The sequence below is a fragment of the Stegodyphus dumicola genome, chromosome 7 (assembly GCF_044657685.1).
Source record: "Stegodyphus dumicola isolate Sdum_Otavi_A_Nest chromosome 7, ASM4465768v1".
Classification (NCBI taxonomy): Eukaryota; Metazoa; Arthropoda; class Arachnida; order Araneae; family Eresidae; genus Stegodyphus; species Stegodyphus dumicola.
This window is the reverse complement of record NC_140774.1, coordinates 73,183,967-73,204,938: the sequence shown is the minus strand read 5'-3', so window position 1 is coordinate 73,204,938 and position 20,972 is coordinate 73,183,967. Positions and strand designations below refer to the sequence as shown.

The following is a 20,972-nucleotide window of genomic DNA, read 5'->3' as shown; positions in this document are numbered from 1 at the left end:
TTGTCCCATAGAAGAATTTGAGAAGTAAAAACACGACAGAAATTTCACAGCACATAAATTCCCAGTACTAATTAAAATATTTCCTTTAAACTTGGAACATAGTTAGAGATACTCAAATTTTTGAATAGTTTAGAATAAACATGTTTTTGACTGAATAATGGGTACTGATGGTGGTTCACCAAATTTTATTCTGAATGACCACATGTATTTGAATTTTAAAGTCGATTGTTGATGTTCATGCGGCGTAGGATGTTCATGGGGTTAAATATTGCATAGGCATAACACAAGAAGAAGGTTGATTATTATGGTGTAAATTTTATGCTTCCGGATGAAGCTGAAGTTGGATTCATCATGGACAAGAATTTTAGGTAGTTGATTTACAGTGTCAGCAACTGTTTTAATTCAAATTCAGAGACTGCTTAAATATGATTACATCACGTTAGTCTGTAACTGGGAACAACTCCCAGATTGTTGATAGTAATAACAATCTTCCTAAACAAGGAAAGATGATTCAGCACAAAGCTCCTCATTTTGCATCTTTTAATAAACAGTTTGGACTTAATGAACTAATGATAATAATTAATGCATTATGTCCAAATTGCATTCTTAAGTTAATGCGTTTGGACTCAATGCGTCCAAACTAACAACTTAGCTCTACAAGGTAACGCAGTTTGGATGCATTAAGTGCAGACAGCGTTAATGTTAATTCTTCATTTTTTGCATGAATTATCTATGTTAAATGCATAATCTTGTAGTTTCAAAATTGCGTAGTTAAATTATAGTGAACTTACTTCTGTTGCACTGTCATTTGTGTAACAGTAAGGAATTTTAGCCCAGGCTTTACCCAAAGAAATCAGTGACTATTATAGGCGAGACCATTGGAGAACTCCAGGAATTCTCTTCAAAATATGAACTCCTCCTTGCTTACTTTCGTAAAGCAATATACGAGGAAGGAAGGAATCAGAAGTGTTAAATTTCTGCTGAAATTCAGTTTCACAAAATTGTGTATTAACCGCTGTCAAAACTGAGGGCACTATTATCAACTGAGGCAGAATGAAGGTTTAAAAGAAAATTTCTGGCCACATTTTGCAACCGATTACGCGCCATATAATAATCTAAAAATGAAACAAAACCCTACAATTGAGTTCCATTTCTGCTAGAAATTTCCATTTAAGAACTGTAGTTAGATTTTACGCGACTGTAACAACATTTTAGAAAGTTATTCCTTTTTAGTGACGTATACTATATGAATATGATATTTTAGACATGTGGTACGTAATTAATGTTACGCATCTGTTTAATGCACTCTGTTAATGCACTCGTCATCAAGCACTCGGGTCAGAAACAACAACAATCTGTCGCAAGATTTATTAATACCTGGAGAATGGAAAGCAGAATAATTACGCAAAATTTAATTAAGTCGAATTCAGTGATTACACGCACATCAAAATTCTCTTCACTACTAGTATCAAGAGGTATTTAATTGCGTGGATTAAGGTTGACAACTTAATCAGCTTTTTCTAAAAGAGAAATGTAGTCAATTGAATCAGCAGAATTAAATCTGAGGTCAAATACCATGGCAAAGTGCAATGCATTATTGTTTCTGTTCCCAAGCGTGTTATTAAATCTAACGAAAATTGAAAAATAAGGGGTTATTAATGAAATACTGAATTGAGAATAAATTTCTAGGATTAATTTTAGTGCATTCACGTACAACGGAATTCACAAATTTTAGTAAATAATTAAAAATTAAAATCTAATTCTCATTTCAAAGACAGCTTGCGCATCTTTGCTCATGAGTTTTTTATTTTTCTTTCACTTTTCTTATTTTTTTACACAATGACTTTAAAGGCTGCTTATATTCAGCTCATATGTGCAAAAGCATTGTGTTGAGGACAAATCTGCTCTAAAGAAATAATACCACTTATTTGCCTTTCAAAATTCGCTGAATAGTTTCTGTCAAAATCATAGAAATATAAAGATAATAATTGATGCTAAAGTAATCGTTTTCCATTTATTAAATTGGCTTAAACATTTTTGCATAATTTAAAGAAAGATTTCGAAACTTTTACGTTACAGCATGAAAACGACCCAAACAATTTTCTAACAGAAACATATATGTGCCAATATTGTCAATAAAAGATTCTGATGTGGGTCATTTTACTTCAATCTTTCGAGATTGAAAAAAATCACTCTAAGGGAAATATTTTAATTTTAGAAACAATTTAGAATTACTGAAATGAGTAGATGATGAAAATAAGCTTTCCCACCGGAAATATGAATCTGACACACTTATCCCTCTAAAGAAAATTAGAGCAAATAAATACTTGGTGCATGCTATAACAGAAAAAGACTCGATTTCAATGTATAAATTCCAGTAAATAAATAAACGGCGTTCTTCATTCACTGGAATATTTTAATACTTCTATCTAAACATTAAAAAATATAAAAGTAATGTAAACAAAATAAAAAGAAAATCTGAAAGGGTTCAGATTTTAACAGTCGCCCAGGAAGGGTTTGTTAAAGATTCATTAAAGTTTTGCAAAATATGAAAAAATATAAAATTCGAAATTCAAAATTCAAGCTGCCAAGTGCACATGTTCGGATAGAGGACCACGTTATTTCAAAATTTGATGGCCCTAGGTACCGTACTTTTTTCACAGTGAAAGAAACCATGCATTCATGCAGATTTTTCATTATTTAACTTCTTTAAAAGTAATGCAGGGCGACAATATTTCGTGCCAACTATTTGAAATTTGATTCAGGCATATAAAGTGATACTCCGCCAAATCCCGTTTTGAGACTAATAGCTCGGCTAAGGCGCTTTTGGCGAATAGCATAAATAAAATAAATCAAATCAGAACTGTCATAAAAATGAAAATGTTCTGGCAATAAATTTTGCGAATACTTCTTCCATTAATTCAGAAAAAATATCTTTTAATACCAGTCTGGTGATTTTCATCAGATGCAATCTGTTTCGGTTATTCTTGCGTTAACAGAAAAAAAAATCCTATTCTTTTTGCCTCTGTTTTCTATCAACAAATGTTAAAATGTTAATGTCTTCATCAATATCAGAAATACATTCATTATAATAGTTACATTAGTATCATTTCGTTAGGTTTGACATAATCCAAAATTCAGATACATAACACTACCAAGCGTTAAGTGTAATTATTGTGCTCCTAACTGTCACTCTCTTTGATTACAAATTATCATTTTATTCACATACATGTCACGAAATGTAAATAAACAGCACGCCAACAACTAACGTTAGTTGGATAATATCCGAAAAACGTATGACGTAAGTTCCCGTTAACATCGGCTGTAGGTCACGAAGCATTGAAATTGAACCATAATGCATCACCGTCGCATCATTTCTTGTTGTCACGTCATTCCAGGCTCCTTCAACATGTTCTACCAGTAACCTGAAAATTCGACATTTTTTCCGACCCTAGAAACTACCCACAAATTGTCGCTCCCTGGCTTGTTGTTTCTAGTCGATAGTCACGCGAGCACGGAATTTGAATTTTCTTTTAGTCGCCTTTTTCCTTTTGGTTGAAATTAAGCATTTATTACCATTTTCTTTTCTTCTTAGTTCCATAGTCCATTTCGTTATTGCATATAATTTAGTATAGGAACGTTATGGTGGGTTTAATCGATATATCGATGCAAAAAATGAAGTCACTCGCCGCTCTGTTCGTTGACCACTCCTACCTGTGGATCTCAAAATTACAGTGACTAGACTTGCTGCTCTCAGTAGCAGGCAGAACTTTACGGACTGCTGAGGTTACTGTTCAGGTAGTCGTCTGTTATTAGAAATAGATTTTCATCCCTGTGTGAGCTTGCGAGAGAGTTCAACGCTCCTGCGGTATGCGCCGAAGAATTTGTAATTTTCCGAGCACGAATTGAATCACCGAACTGGAAAAATAAGTGAGAAATTTCCAATTATATCTTATGCTTTGGCAGTAGCACTTTGGATATAAAACTGTTTGTTTGCACTTTGATGTACTTCTTGTTACCTTTATTACAACATTAAGGCATGACTATTTAACTGGAACACTGTTAATTTTGTTACATTTTAAGGAATCAGAGGCCCGTTCCTTATTCTGCACTATTTTTAAAGAATTCTGAAACTATTCAGCTAAAATATTTCACATAAAAGAAATATTTTCTTATATATTTGCTTTACAGGTATCTCTCTTTTAATGTATAATTTTTGGTATTTAATTTTGTAAAGGTTACTGAAATATTAAATCCCTAAAATGTTAAATAGACCATATAAAATTATTCTCTTTATAATGACGATTATTAAGTTTTTTCACGGTATCCATGAATAATTACTTCTATTGAAAAAATTATGTTAGTAGATGGACAGAAACTTTGTCTTTTATAATAATGCAGTTTTGGAGCGGTTTGTTATTTTGTTTTCTAAATACTTAATTACACTTAGCTTTGACAGCCGGAAAATGTAACTTTTTAAATGTATTTTCACAACGTTTATAAGGCATTAAATCTATGCATAAGATTTGGTAATATATGTATCTAAAACTGATTGCAATGTCGTAAACAACTTTCTTGAAACACTGTTTATGGAAAATTATTTTCTAGAGAGTCAAATATTTAAAATAATTACACAGTATAAATATTACCAAATGATGAATTAGGAAGTATAAACTGCTTGAAAAGCTTCGATATTTGGCCGGATTTACTTAGAATTACCATATACCTTCAGGAAGGAAATACATTCACAGACTCTTATGAAAGTAAATAAAGATGTGGAATGAATCTGTCAACTTGGAACCTCTCCGTATCCATAGAAGAAAGGAATGAATAAGAACTGAAATGGTAAAGTTAAAATTAATTTTGTTAATGTCTATGTCAATTTAAGTCAAAAGAGTAACCTGGCAATTAGGATTATGCCAGTTTGCATGTTGGATATTTGAAAGATGTTCTGCATGGGAACAAGCTGTGCAACTCTGAAACTAAAGGACAAATCAAGGATGCATTTATAAGCTAATTAACAATCTCATGTGCTATGAAGTTGAGTATAAAAAAAAGACCGCTTCTGAATGTGAAGGTGAGAAAAATAATTGAAAAAAAATCTGTCAGCAAAGAACGACTTATCAACGAGTGCAAAGAAGATATGCGCAAACTTTACATTTGGGAGGAAACGAAGTAAGTTTTATTGCATGCTTATTGATTCTCCTTTGCCTGAGATTCACTAAATAATATATCATTATATTAGTTAATGATACAACCGCTAAACGTGTTACATATGAGTAAAATACAAGCTTTAGTGATAATATGTAACTATTCGAAACTAGAAAATCTGACTGAAATTCCATCGGTATTGAAAAATGTTCCCTGTTTTCGTTTAAAAATTTATAGTTTTCGCGTAATACTGAAAGATATACTGGAGCCAAATATGTATATCCGATAGGTTTCAAAGAATTCTTCTGTAATAAAAGACTAGTAGTAAAACGAAAAAGCTTTTCAATAAACTGAAACAAACTTTCATAAAGCCATTTCTACTTCAACTGAAGGTTGCAGTTTCAATCCAGTTCCTTCTACTTATCTAAAAAGCGTACATCATCTTTTTTTCTGCTGCTGGTTTCAAATTTAGCGTGGACGTGGAAACAATGTGACCGTTTGTTCGGTCTGAAAGTTTAGTTTTAAGATTTCATTGGTGCCAACAGCGAAATACTTTCATTTTGCTTGATTAATTCTTGATGTTGATTACAAATATACGAACAGCATGTTGGACTGAATTTTAAACAAATAAAGAATAATTTAAACATCACAATCACTTTATAAGTTTCAGGAAAGAAGATACTATTGAAAAATCTAAAGATGAGTTTGACTTCTTGGATTACATCTTGTTTATTTATAAAATGAAGTATTAAATATGCAAGAACAGTAAAACGCTTTTAAGATCTTCAGAACTCCATCTTTAAATACAAACGATCTCTGTATCATAGATTCGGAAAGTTCCTATTAGACTGAATATTCAGTTATGCTGAGTGACTTTGTGAACACGGATGTTATTCATCATATGTAAAAGTAAAATCCACATATTCATGCAAAGGGGTATATAAATTTAAGAATTGTGTTGGGGAGTGTATTGGGCATACAGGATAATTAAAAAAATTCTATACAGATATATCATGAAAATAAATTCAGTAAATAAATGATAAGCTAAACAGTACTTTATGAGCACATGTGTGCAACAAAAGAAGAAGATTTTATTTCTGTTAAAAAGACTGTAGACACCCGAATACTCATTGGTTTTTATTGCTTTAGCTCATTATTATACTTTTTATTTCGTTATATGATATTTAATATCATAGAATTAAGTAAAGTAAGTAAAATTAAAATTTGACAGCTGTATTTCATAATATATATCATGAATTTTATATAGTTGTTCGTATAATAGACTGTTAAGATTCGAATGAGCAGAATTACTTTGTTTACTTGCTAACAGAAAACCGGTTTGGGTTCGCTTGAATATGAATTATATATTTGCGACTGGTTTGTAGATATATCGACTTTAGGGAAAGTCGTTCTATAATACAAAATAAAAGTTTTTATTAGTAACTAATTTTTATACTATATAAATTAATGAAAACTGTATTTAATTCTTTTGCATTCAGGAGATTTATATGTCGATTAAAACTGAATTAAAAGAACACATTTAAGATCTTTAGTTCCCTTTATGTAGTCGGATCCTTTACATTGCTGAATAGTCGTTATTTCTTTCATTTGACGTAACGAAAGTTAGTTTATTATCTAATTTTATAAATATATTTTAAAATAAATTTTAAAAAGTGCATATTTCACAAATGACATGAATCAAACACTGGAGCATCACTAAAGGTTTTGAAAAGGAAGATTTCAATTTAGAAAAGGGATACTAAATGCTTTGATAATCAGAAATTTACTTTTTTGTTTTCTTTTTAAGATAAAAGAGAAATGAAAAGGATAGTTAAAATACATGAAAGCCTACAAACTATTAATAAACTATTAAAACTGATTATTATTAATAACACACTTGTTAGTTTGCATCACAATTATTTTAATAATGATTGTGAAGATGGATATAACTAAATAATTTAAATGCAAAAATTAGAATGCAAGTGGAAGATTTCTGTTGTTTATTTAAGAAACGAAAATGATGGACTAAGAAATTTATTTTCGGTTAAGAAATTATTGGTAAAATAGTTTAAAAATTTGTTCATTGGGAATGATAATAGATATTTACATATTTTATTGCTTGATTATGCATAATTCAATCAATATAATGCAAGAAAATTCTAAACTATGATATTAACACGATATTTATACTATCTTCTGAACATCATGATCTTAAAGCATAGAAACCTTCTTAGACGATGTTCGATCTTTAATATCAGTACAGGATACTAATAATCTAGAGGAAAGTCTGTCTCTGTCCAGAGAGTATTTTTACAAATTTAATTTATGTATATATGTTATAATAATAGCATCCGTATTTACACAGTAATTTACTAAAGATGTCAAGACATTCATTTATTCAAATCTCTTTTTCTTAGGCTTCGGAAAACCGATAAAGTGATAAGAAAATACAGCTAGAGAAAAATGATGTTAAAGTTCACTATTTTAAGGGAGTGGTATGAACGGTGCAGGTTTAGTTTCCGAGTTTAAAGAAAATCTGGATATAATGAACAGAAATTTGTTGAAACTTTATAATGCATGTAAGCAGTAATAGCATGCTGCAACCGAAGCATGATCTCAAGAAGTATAAAAGCTGATAAGTGAGCGATTCTAAAAGCATGATTCGAATATTCAGTGTAGCCAAACATAAACCTGAATTTCCACAAGAAGATGTACCACGTGCTGGGTAAGTTCGATGTTACAAATGATTCTTTTCTTAATTGAATTTAGTACTGTATCAGTTGCTAAGATTTAGTAGTCAATTACACCCTTATTCTAAAACGATTCTTTGTTTTAAAAAATATTTAACAATTTGTAATTACGATACCTTAAATAAGGATTGAATCGTTTATAATTTCTGTAAGCACTAGAATGTCATATATCTTTTATTAGTTAAGTTTCGTAATTAAGCTTTAAATTAACGTTACGGTTTAGTGTAATTAATATATACAAAAATGTTGAAAAATTAAAATGCAACATCACTGTCTTTCATAAATAGATAAAATTTCTTATAAATTATTTAATTTATATACTTAATCTTTTTATACGAAATTCGCAATATAAACAAAGTTTAGTGAGATACTTTAAATGGAGGGCTGACTTCCTGAGGCAATTTCTAAGAAAATTTGACTTTAGCATTTACATCATACACGAATGAAACTTTAAGAACTTCATATATTTATCCTTTTTTTCTTTCCTAAGGTCTGTATTACTAGTGCTCAGCAACCTTATCCACTCGGCCGGTGGTTAGGTAAAGTTCAACTGTCATAAGTAATGTCTAAATTCCACTGATTATAATATGAAAGGAAAAGTATTAGCTTTATTATTTTACCACTCATAGAAAATACTATCAACAAAAAGTTATCTATTGACTTAAATTTTAGAGCTTAAAATACTAATAAATCTATTTTCAGTTGAAACCTTCTTTTGAATTAATTGCCTTGCTTAATTCTGAAAAATTCATCAAGCAAGCAATTTATTTACTAAGATGGTTATTGCAAAAAGTTTGGATTGGTAGGTTAAAGTGAGGCATTTTTGTCTACGTAGAAGATTTTGTATTAAAACCGATTTGTATTTACTCCAAACATGGCGGAGCAGAAACTATGCAGGTGCCCAGCAGCTGGGATTCGAACGCTGGTATATTAATAATTGACGACCTCATCCACTAGACCATTAGAAGTGAGAACAAAAGTGCAGAAATTTTAAACAAAGGAGTTTTGTTTAAAAAACCAAATTAAGAAATAAATATTCTGACACAACGTATTAGATTATAAACTGATATTAGCATAAAAATAGCTAATTTCCAGATGCTCTGAAATGGGAAAAATAAGGAGATTATATGCCGGCAAACGGATAAGAAACCTGAATTAAGTTGAGAAATGGTAGGTTGCTCCGACTTCATTTCCACTGGCAGTCTGGCTACACTAGTTACTTTCGGTTTTTTCCCATGTGTAAAAAGAATATGAATTAGATTTTCTTCAAAAGATGTCTACATAGTTTCCCATCCTCAAGCAGACAACTTTCATGTGCTTGAAACAAAGTTTACAAATTTAAAAAGTATTTTTGGCGCCTCTTTGAGAAGTAAAAAATTCACATTTAAAAGAGGGAATTTTTAATCAGAAAAATAGAAATGAGTCCCAGCTTAAGAATAAAGGATTAATGTGAATTGTTCTTGTACGTCAAATACGTTTTCTGAAAAATAATACATGTGTTAATGTTACCTGTATTGGCCACCGTTAAATTAAATATGTTCTCATCTCTTACAATAGTATCCTTGTTCATAAATCTAGTACTGTTAAGAGACTAAAATATATCACACTGTTTGTTTTTAAATACATAACACTGTTTTGTTCTTTGCTTTGTGAAATAATCAACTCAAAAGATCTCTTTCTAATGTTTAGTTAAGTTTTATCTCGGTCGATTAGAATTACGTGATTTACCGCCTGGCTATATTTGCTTAAGGGAAGGTAGACCTTCGTGAAAAACATTTTAAGAAAAACTGGCTGGGATTCATATACGAGCTTAACAACAATATTTCCTCTCGCAATATAAATCCCAGCGATCAGGTTGGCAGTATAGGGATTTTTATGGTTTTCCTATAGTTACCCTCACTAAGTCCTCCTGCAAGAACATCTCTAGCGCTCTTTGCCATATTCCATCAAATAAGCAACGTATTGTATTTTTAGTTTTACTTAAGTAGAAAGAACAAATCTGACTTTTAATAATTAAAATTAATTGAATGTCATATTTTAATTATTTCAAGTATTAAGAAATTAGTTGTGTGTGTCTCTCTCGGCAAGAATATATGTCAGACTGCCATAATTAATTTGAATTTCAGGTATATTAGCAGCTCTGTTCAGGATAATCTGCATAATAATTCCTCTGAAAGCTTTGCATCTGAACTGTGAATACGGTGGATGAAAGAATATAAAAAGGACCTATGCTCATCTATTGTTTCGCGAAAAAAAATATATCTCAGAGGAAAATGTTTTTATACCTTCGGAAGAATGGTCTCATTTTATTCTCTGAGTTAATCAAAATTTCTATGTAGTCTGAAGAAATAAGGGCAGCATGTGCTCTTTTAGTCTATTAATTCATATTATAAGTAAATGAGTTTAAGTGGTACTAATCTTTAATAAATAAATATTTTGCATGCAAGTTTTAATTATGATGACCGTTAATATTATAAATGTTATTAAATGCTTAGAACACCCAGTAAGATTTCCTTCAAACATTCTGGAGTGTGTTTCGAAATACAGTGCTCTGAAAAAGTTTTCATATTGTTCTAGTTCAGTTGTTTGTTATTGCGTCTCCGAAGAATATAATCGCAAGATAAACATCACGCAAAGAAGGCACTTCTGTGATAGGGCCATATTAGGTTCAGATGCAAGGGAGGGAACAAGATGTTGGTACCGTGGTATGGGAGATGCAAGTCCTGATCAACAACAACATTTGGGCATTTCTTGTTCTGTGAAACTTAATCATACTACAGGTCTACTAGACTGGAAAATGGAGTTGTAACATTCGAGTGGAAAAGGGAACTGGGCTTGAACAACTCGGTATACCAAGCAGAGCTTCTAGCTTTTAGTGCTGCAATTAGATATGCGAACACATGTCAACAGGAGAAATTCTCCATACTCACTGATTCGGCATCAAGTCTGGCGGCTATCGCAAGTCAAAACAGCCGGAGTTCTTTGGTATACCGAATTCAGAAACAGCTTCTTACAATGCCTATTTCGCAAAGACCCACTTTAAAATGAGTTCTCGCTCACACAGGAATTCAAGGCAATGAAACCGCTGACCTACTGGTCAAGCAGGCAGCCAACTGCACAGATATATTAGAAAGACCAACTAAACTTCCTTGGTTTCATATTAAGCGAACAACTTTGACAAGTCTGCTACAAAATTGGCAAAGTAGATGGACAGAGGCAGAGGTAGGACGAAGGACTTTTCGCTTACTGCCAAAAGTTAACATGGAAATAAAGACCCACTGTGCTAGCCTAACACAGTTCGTGACAGGTCATGGACCATTCCCAGTATACCTGAACAGATTCAACTTAGGGATACTCCTTTCTGCGAATGCGGAGAGGAAGGCGACACGGATCATTATTACTTCCATTGTGTACATAGCAAGAACCTTACACTTGAAGAAACCAGCGGACTGTTCCTGGGCAATGTGGACGTCTAACACACTCAAAAACAGAATAGCCCTTGATAAAATAGAGAAAATCTCAAGACATTGCCTAAGCAGAAACAACCGTGAATAATATTATGTTTCAAATGTTCAGAACTTAAAGCAGATAACCAGAATAACGCTTAGTGCATGCAGTTATCAATATGTAAAAAGTGTTATTAGTATGTAATATTCAACCGTGGTCGGAAGCCATCATAGCGGTGCACTCACTCACTCACTCACTCCCCTTTGGGGCACGTCGTGGAGGTTCAACCTCCACTATTACCCCTCCAGAGGAGCTGCGCACCAACTGGAAATACCAAGGCGCACCACCTGCAAGTCCTTATCAGCCTGCTTTTAACTATAACAGGAAAGCGAATGTAGAAGTGATATTTTTTTAATCTACGTATTTAGAAACTACGAGTCGGGCCTTCTGCAGGCACACGAAGCCATATCATAAAACGATGTTCTTCAGCCATACGTCATACTGCTAGATATGTTGAAATAGCTTCTCTTTACGCTTAGTTCCTTTATGAAACTTTTGTCAAATTATGTTTATTCACAAATTATGTGCTCTTTGGTTGTGGTGTATATGCTAGTTCTTTAAATTTAAAATCTCAAAGTCGAAACATCCAATTACCATGTCTAACTTTAATCAATGCTTTTTACATTTTTCCTTCAAGACATAGTTTTATTCCTAAATCATTTTTCTTTATCTAATCACACGAAGCACCTAGTGCACAAGGCACAATTGTCTTCATTTCAAAAACTTTCATTTTCTTATGACTATCGTTCTATTTAGTACATCTGATCCGCCACCCGGCCCTTAGTTGTGGTGCGCTCATAGTGGTTTATTTCTTCCGCAGGATGGGATTATTCTGTTTGTTGTCCTACAGGACAGCTCAGGAGCCGTCTCATCAAGTAGAGCTATCATATGTCATACAGATAATATATTCACTATTAAACATTACGTTTAAAAAATAAGATTACCTCTGTGGTACTTGCGGAAAATCCCGTCGACCACAAGAGATGGCCTCAAACCAAAGAAACCCATTTACTAAATACAATAAAAAGTTCTATTCTTATTTTTCTTTCAAATTTATTATATTATCCTTTATTTATATATAATGTTTCATTAAAAATTTCCATTTTTTTATTAAGGAGATTTACTGTAAAAGCAACTATTTTCGCTAGGCGCAATTTCGTGGCCATTAACGCAGTTTTTTAAGGCCTGTAAGATTCCATAACTTTGGAAATATTCAACAACATGCTCTTCTGTAGTACGCAGGTCCCAAATTTTAATCAATTTACTTCCGAAAATGCGTGATAGAGGGGAAAAAATGAGTCTTTACTCAAGAATAATAACAAACACGTGTGTGATCAAGGTTATACCAAACCCAGCGTGTTTGAAGAAGATATTTCCATTTTTGAAGAAAAATCGCGTAGTTTGCCGTCTTTTCTCTAATAGGCAAAAATGATCGACGGGATTTTCCGTAAGTACCATTTCTTGCACTTTTCAAAGGCTGCCGCTGTAAGCTGATAATAGATTATTTAACTTTTGGTTTATTTCAGCTTTTTACGTATTAATATAAGCTTCTTTACCTAATTTTGAATCATTTACAGATATGTACACTGAGAGTTAGACCAAATTTCTTTTATTAAATCAGATTTCAAGAGGTTTACCAGCGGAGGAGCGGTAAAAATTTTGAGCATTGTTACTTCGACCTGGTTCCCAACTCAGCGAACATAATGACTGTGGGGAAGCTTTCATGGATTTTCCCCATGTGTAACGCGAATATGAGCCAACTCTTCTTTAACACTGCACCACAAAGCCAGCCTCGATATGCCGGTCTGGCGTTGGCTTGCTTTGAAGTAATCTGAGCAATCCTAATCTTATACCAGAATTTGCGTGTGTCTATTTAAGACAATTTTTCGTCCACGATAACTCTTGTATGAAACTTCCAAAAATTTCCATCATCTGTATTTAAATTTTCTGCACTAGTATTAGACTTTGGGTAAAACTGAATAATTGGAAGTGGTATTTTATAGGAAGTCGATAACAGTCTTTGATAGACAACAGAAAGTGGAAATTTATATGAAGTCCAAACAATTTTTAATGAAAAATTGCATTAAATTATAATCCAAAACGTTTCAATTTAAGTATTAAGACTTTTATATCGATGGGAACAATAAATTGGATTTTGGCTAAAATTGATAAACCGGAAGCGATACTTTACTCAAAGATCTGAACAGACCTTTGTAAAAAAATATATTATGATGTAATAAAAAAGTTCTCAAATTTGATATTTAAAATAGGAATGTTACTGAGAACAGTATATTAAATTTAGAAGCAAAACGTTTTCTTGGAATAATGCTAAATGCAACGAAAATAAAGTCATTATAAGGACAAATTTCCGTATGAGGCAATTAAATGTATTAGCCTCAATCCTCAATGTGATCGTTTCACTTTTATGTCGAATCACTTTACAAATAAAGTGATGCTACCACCAAATGTTATCGCTATGTATTATTTTCGAAGAAACAATAGAGTAAATACGAATAATACACCGAATATAAAATTAAATATATATCAACACTTAACACTCAATCGGGAATTCTAAAGATATGTTGCTTTTAAAAAAGTTATTGTTAAGCCATTTATTTCTGAATACGAAATACTGCATTACCAGAACATTTTACTACAATCTCTACGATATTTTTAAATCAAAGCATGAGAACCGATGTTTACATGAACACTTATCATTGTCCATTGTATTGGTGAATAGAGTAATAATAAATGAGTAGTGTTTATAATTAACATTGAACCATAAAGCTTATAAACAAATTAAATTTTATTTAGACTTAAAATTTTGACTTCGAAAAATTATAAAATAATTTAAAAATTGAGATTTCAATGAACAGCTCGATTGCATCTATTGTGAGCTAACTCGTATATTATTTATTAGCATTTATGAGTAGTAATCGATAACTAATAATCCATAATAATCTCCAATTTAATCCATAACTTTCTGCCTTAATTATACAACCTCAAGTAGAAGATAGGACTCTGATGAAAGTATCAACAGAGGACCTTTAACAACTCCTTTCTCCTGCAGATGAGAAATCCGGAGTGGTTTCCATCAGCAAGAATAACAGCCTCTCCGGATGCAATCAATTTTGCGAGATAACGATGAAATATTTTCTGCTCGCAGATATTGCATTTCGGTAGGGCTCCTCTCGCCTTTGTAATAAACCTTTTGTACGCATTTGTCAACGTTCCTCTAGTCTCATTTATACTGATATTCTAAAACCACTTCCCAGCAACTCTATTGCGAAAGTCGGCATCTGACTCAAACTCCAGCGTCTGTTGATCGAAGAAAGATGGGTTGTTGGCGGTTATTTTGAAACCATTTTTTTACTCAATCGTTTAAAAATTGAAAAGCCTTTTTAGAAAAGAGGGGTATAGACTTTATTTCTTTAAATGTAAATCATAGACATAGACTTCCAATCCCAAAGTTTCATTAAATGTTAAAATGTTTGGATGACTGTTTCAGCAGTCGAGAGTAAGAGGATTTTGTAAATATAACATTTATCTTTTTTATGTTGTCTTCGTAAATCTGAAAGTTTAATTACTGAGATGTGATCGGGACATATCAATAATTAATAGTTTTAGTAAAACATTCGTAATCAGTGTTATATTACATAAAAAGAAGGTATTAATCTCCAAAGCGAACATCTATCATTTTGCAGGTTTTGCTTTAAATTTAACCCCATCAGTAGACTAGGGGACAAGACCAATGAATACTGGAAAATCGACACAGGTTTGACACCAGGAGATTTTGCTACGATCATGGTTGGTTATCGTGATCTCCCCATTTGTTACATGAATACGAGTTTATTTCCTTTGAAACTTATTTAACGAATGCATAACCTGCCCTGCTTGACAGCATTTATACTAACTCTCGTCGAGTAATCGAATTCAGGAAAATCGCTTTCAAATATCTTCATGAATTTTACTTGTTACTTTTTTTTATACCTAAAATTATTAAAACCTAATTAACATTTTACTCATCGAAATTTTCTCTTTACGGGGAATATTTAAAGCTTTAAATTTTACACAGCCGAAACTGCATAGCCCAAACTGAAGGTAACAAATGAATAAAATTGCAATTAAAAATTAGATTTATTCAAAGAAGACATGAATTTCACATTCTACATTTAATTCGACCTGATGGACTTATCGAAGTTCTACTGAAATGTTCAGCGTACGCTAAATTCTAATGCATACGCTAAATTTTACACCTCTGAAATTTCGGCTATATTTACAGGATCCTGCCATCAATACTGAAATGTTTCATAAATTCTTTCTCTTCTGATTGAATATACATGTCTAGGTCAGTAGTTAAGGAGAAAAGCACTTTTGCCTCCTTTTTTCAGCATCATGCTTGAAAGACAGACTCACATCTGTCTAAAAGTCTTTCCATTTTGACGTTTCTGCGCCATTTTAAGCTTGTTTCTGTGAAAAGGGGAAGTTACTTTAGCATACGTTTTTGCATTCTTTTATTTTAGTATACTAAAATGGATATAACGCGTAGAAAGAGAGCAGATATTATTGCAATTAACTGTCACACATCTACGACTGTATGAAACATTACTTATTTGATTGGTGCTGGAAAATCGAGCATTTCTCGAATTCTGAGGAGAGCCAATGAAACTGAATTATTTTCTCCAGGAAAGAAGGGACAAATTTAGAAAAAAAAAAAGGAAAACAAATCCAAACACTGATTATTCCTACTCGTGAACAGGTGAGAGCAGGTCTGGACACCTTTGCGTCTTACAGACTATTGGGGTGTTGGTCCGTATCTCGCAACTGTTTAGATGAGCACACTCGATGCCCTAACAAGACCGCATCGAGAGTTTTGGAGCATCGGAGGAAGCAGGGTGGGCACGATTTGGGCATCTATTTTGCGTGCAGCCGTTTTTGCAAGCATATCAGCTTCTCTATTTCCCTGGTGTTTCCTGGTTTTCCAGAAAATATGAATAGGCTACGTGCGGAGTAGACTTCTCGCTGCTAGACGCAAAGTGAGAAAACCAACTAGAAAACAACATTTGACACATCAAATGAAGTAAAAACGATTATTATGTGACAGAAAATACAAATCTTGAACCATAAATGACTGGGAAAATACCAGTTTCATCAATGAAACTCGTTTATTTGTTCATAGTTATATATCTAACGTTGTTAGACGAAGCAAGAATGATACAACAAGATCTCAACATATCCAACAAATCGTGAAATACATCAAAACAATGTTTTGGGCTTTTGACTGCAGATATCATTGGAAACCTAGTTCCTATTGATGAAATTATGAATTCATTGCTGCATATAGAAATTTTGAAACATGGAATTGTGCCATTCTTGAAAACCTTTGCAGGTACATTTCATCATGACTTGACTCCATGCTACAATTCGGAATCTGTCATAAGGTTCTTACTGGAAAACAAAATTATTGTCCTATATTGGAATGTATATTCAACAGACTTTAATCCGATCGAAAAATTGTGTCAAGGAACATCTTAACAAATGAACTGTATGACAAAAGAGGGTGTAATTAAGTACGTCATAAAAGAAGTTCCGTTATAAAAAGTACAAAAATTATGCACAAAACTAGTAGTCAGTGCGCATTATAGAGGTCATTTCTGCTAAAGGAGGACACTTTTCCTGTTTATTATATTATTGTAACTCATTTATATTACGGAAGATAACACGTGAACCCCACATAAATACACTTTCTTGTGGTCGAATTCTGTTTCAAACTCTAATTATTTTCTTTGACATTTTGGTAGAAGATAATAAATCCAAATTTAGTTCCAATTTGTGCCTAAAATGACTCTTTAGTTTGCTTTCTTTTATCGCGTTAAATCTTGGCACAATACTGACGCTTACAAAGATGGCTTCCTTCTACTCTCCCGTTTTTCATGCACTCTGTTTTTTCTGTTTTCTACATGCCTTCGTTCAAGAATTCAGTTACTTAAGGGTTGCTGCAGCTGGCATTCTGGCATTCTCTCCTTGTGTTACTGGGTACGTTTATGAAATGTGTTGTTCCACTTTATAGAAAACATTCTTCTGCTAGGAACAATAATAATAATAATAGTCTTACTTATCATTCCTTCTTTCCTTCTAACTAATTGAAATATTTTACATATATCTACCCCACATTCAAATTTTCAAGTTATTTCTGATCTCATACATGAAGTTAGCTTTGTTATGAAAATTTAAATGATTCTATTTAGAGCGCAAATTACTGAGGAATTCATAGCGAAGAGAACATTAAGATTTCTTTTTGGAGATCACCAGTCGTTAGACAGAATGGAGAGGTAAATCATCTCGCAGAATTTAGTTATATTTAAAAATGTTATTTTTTTATACAATTTCGATCTGTTTAAGATATGCTATCCTTTAGATCTTTACATCTAATTCACACATATATCAGCAAAGAATTAATTTTAATAATATGATCATTAATATAACGTTTAGAACGCCAGAAGTAATTGTAGAGTACTTACTTTGAATTTTGAATACGCATTTTTAAATTTCTGTGCTTACACGCCAAAAAAACAAAAGAATTTAGAAAAGCGTAGAACCCTCTATATTTATAATGATAAATGATAAAATATTAGCACTGAAAACGATTTAAAAATCAGTTTTGCTTAGTTTTAACTAAAGCAATATTTATAAATGTTCCTCGTTTCCAGTATCACCGGTTTTCATAGAACTTGTTCAAAAGCTCCTCCTCCTTTTCGTGTTTTATTGCTTTATAACTATAAGCTGCTGAGTGTTATTTTTATCAATTTGCTGTATTTAAAATTTGCACTTGAAGACAATCTGCTCGGTATTAATGATGACATAATAATCCATTGAATACGTGTTTGTTCTTTATTTTTTAATTACATTTTACGCTAAATGTAATGCCATTTCGTAAGCTACATTTAAATACACTCTAGAGCAGAAGTTCTTAATTGTAGTCAGTATGGACGTCCCTGGGGGTAAAAGAAATATTAAAGAGGCCAATTACGATCAAGGAGTCGACTGGGAATATACACCCGAATTTGCACCGGCAATTGATAGGCATAATCAAGGTCCCACTAATTACAAAAATATATTAATGAAACTGATACTTAATTGTTGATTGATATAAAACTATACTATGCAAAGTTTTATTTGAAACCCATGAGTACTCTAAAATTTTGGAATTTAAAAGTCATTCGAGAAAAGTCTCCCAAAATAAAAGTTGTTAGCGAATCGCTCTTATCGACTTTTTCCTCTTTTTTTTCCTATGGAAATATACTTAGTTTAGTCAATTATTTGAGATGTATTTTCTCTCAAATTTTTACGGAATGCCTTCGTGATGTAACTGGAAGCATATCCGGCTAGCGATCGTGCTGTTTGAAGTTCGAATACCGGCGAAGGCATTGCACATTTTTCATGTTTCCTGCTTCGTCAAATCTAATACTCTATAATTCTACTGCAGAAAACATAAAACAAGTTAAATATCTTTAACGCGATGATTTAAGAGTTACATTAAGCAATTTCATGCTATATATTTAAGAAAATACATCTGTTAGTTAAGCAATAAAATCATCTGCAATACATCTGTAAGTTAAGCAATAAAATTAAAACCTGCGTTCGTATTTGAGAATAGTCTGATTCCGGGAATTCCTGTCATACGAACCAGAGTATGCAGACCTCTTTGTTCATTAGTGAACAATTTTGGGCTAATAAAGGCGTGCTATTGAATCATTTACAGGTCTGTGCGTGGATTATTCTTCATAGCATATGCAAAACTATGCGAAGACTTTCAGCTGAAGACAATAACGGTCTTTCTGAGAAGGAAACTTTTAAAAACCAAGCAGTCCGTCGATTGGCTGCGGCACCGACAGAAACGATCTCATGGAGATACTTTAAGATTCTATTCTTGACTGCTACAGAATTGCAATTTCCATGTGCCTTTCAATTACCTAATTTGCTAGTTTTCTTTACATAAGCATTTAGAATGGCGTAGTGAAATTATGAATTTTTAAAAATATTTCATGATTAACTTTTTCCGTTTTAGGTACGGCTTAGAATCTGCAAGCATCGTGAAGCGAGTTACATGAAATAATCTCGAAGCTATTAAAGCTAAACGCAAATAAATAAATAAGCAAAAAATGCATAAAAATAATCTCGATACGATCTATATTCTAACTGAATGAAAAATTTCACAAATCAAGTTCAAGCTTGAAAATGGACCACAAAACCATGTTTGGAGCTCAGTGTAGAAAAGTACGCATCCTAGTTTCGTACATGCGGAAGAGAAAATCCACAGAACACTAACAGTTGAACGCGGGTTCAAGCTCCCACGAACGGAATGCTTTCGTGGCTTTTCCCTTGGGTAATTTGAATGCAGGCGGTTTATCCTAGAAAGGTCTATGAAAGTATCCTTTTTTCTAAGCAGATAAGCTTATATCTTTGTCATAATATAGTAAATAAATTAGTTTGATGCAAAAGAAATAAATAATACTAGGACAGATATGAAACTAAGAATTCAAATTTAGTTTACAGTTTTAAATTTTGAACAGCTAAGATCAGGAGGAAATTCTAGATTCAGCCGTCCATAGTAAACACTCAAATTTCGTAACTGGTTTAGAAATAATTAAAATTTTTTTACTGGCTACTGAGAGCTAGAAAAGGTCGACAGGATTGCAAATATTATTTGTTATTTATCTTTCACGTATTTCAAACAAACAATGAAGCAAGAAATCTGAGACGATTTGTATATCCATTTGTTTAATATATTTTTGAGAGATTAATTCTTAAGCATATATTGTGAAAATTTTATGAACTACGCGAACTATTATGCGCGTAACCTTTCCGTAGCGGAGCACATTAAACAAACAAATTTGTAAATTAATGTTAAGAAATCTGATGTACATACCACGCGACTTCCTTGTACAGAATATTAAATTACATGCATTTTTTTCTTGTATTTCATTTAAACTTTATTAGAGTAAATTAAATCTACTTCATCGATAGCGCATAAACCACAACAGAATAAATGCACTTTTTAAAATTCACTATATTTGTTTACCATAGCGACACTCTGGCGCTAGGTTCACTTAACAGCGTTACATTTCGTTAATATTATAACTCAGACTGCATATAAATTAATATCATTTGAAGAATTATATAATCGTTGTTTTATTCAAATACTATAATAAATCTAAAACGAAGTATAAAAGAAATTAAGCAAACAAAACAAAAAAGATAGTTTTTCACAGACGATTCAGTATTTTTCATTCAATTGAGTTCTCACTTCCTCACAAGGCAAAAATACATAAAAGCTCAAACTATGTATATTAAAAATTAACGAAGTAAATCTTAAACACTTATTTCCTAGAATAAATTAAAGGATGGATTAAACATAATTTAATTCCCAATAATAATAGAAGGCGTTATCTTTGTTGTTGCGAAGCTTAGTTTCTCTGGATTAGCCACAAATCCGCTGTTTTGCCAAGTTTAAAATGTAAATAAACATGTCCGCCATCGCAAAAATTTGAGGCTTAGCTGCAC

The 20,972-nt window shown here is 32.3% G+C and overlaps 1 protein-coding gene across 4 annotated transcripts in view; it reads left to right on the top strand.

The window, feature by feature from the left end:
• Positions 1-20,972, top strand: part of LOC118189638 (potassium channel subfamily T member 1-like) — a 567,007-nt gene that overhangs the window by 141,210 nt on the left and 404,825 nt on the right. The window contains exons 1-2 of one of the 4 annotated variants that reach the window (XM_085820457.1): positions 3,576-3,930; positions 7,569-7,876. The exons of 1 other annotated variant lie outside the window; for it this stretch is intronic. In XM_085820457.1, coding sequence (XP_085676583.1) covers positions 7,809-7,876 — 68 coding nt within the window. In that variant the 5' untranslated portion in view covers positions 3,576-3,930; positions 7,569-7,808. Of the gene's footprint in view, positions 1-3,575; positions 4,192-4,245; positions 5,176-7,568; positions 7,877-20,972 lie in introns of those variants that run through there. 2 more of the 4 variants (XM_085820455.1, XM_085820456.1) reach the window with 2 other exon arrangements.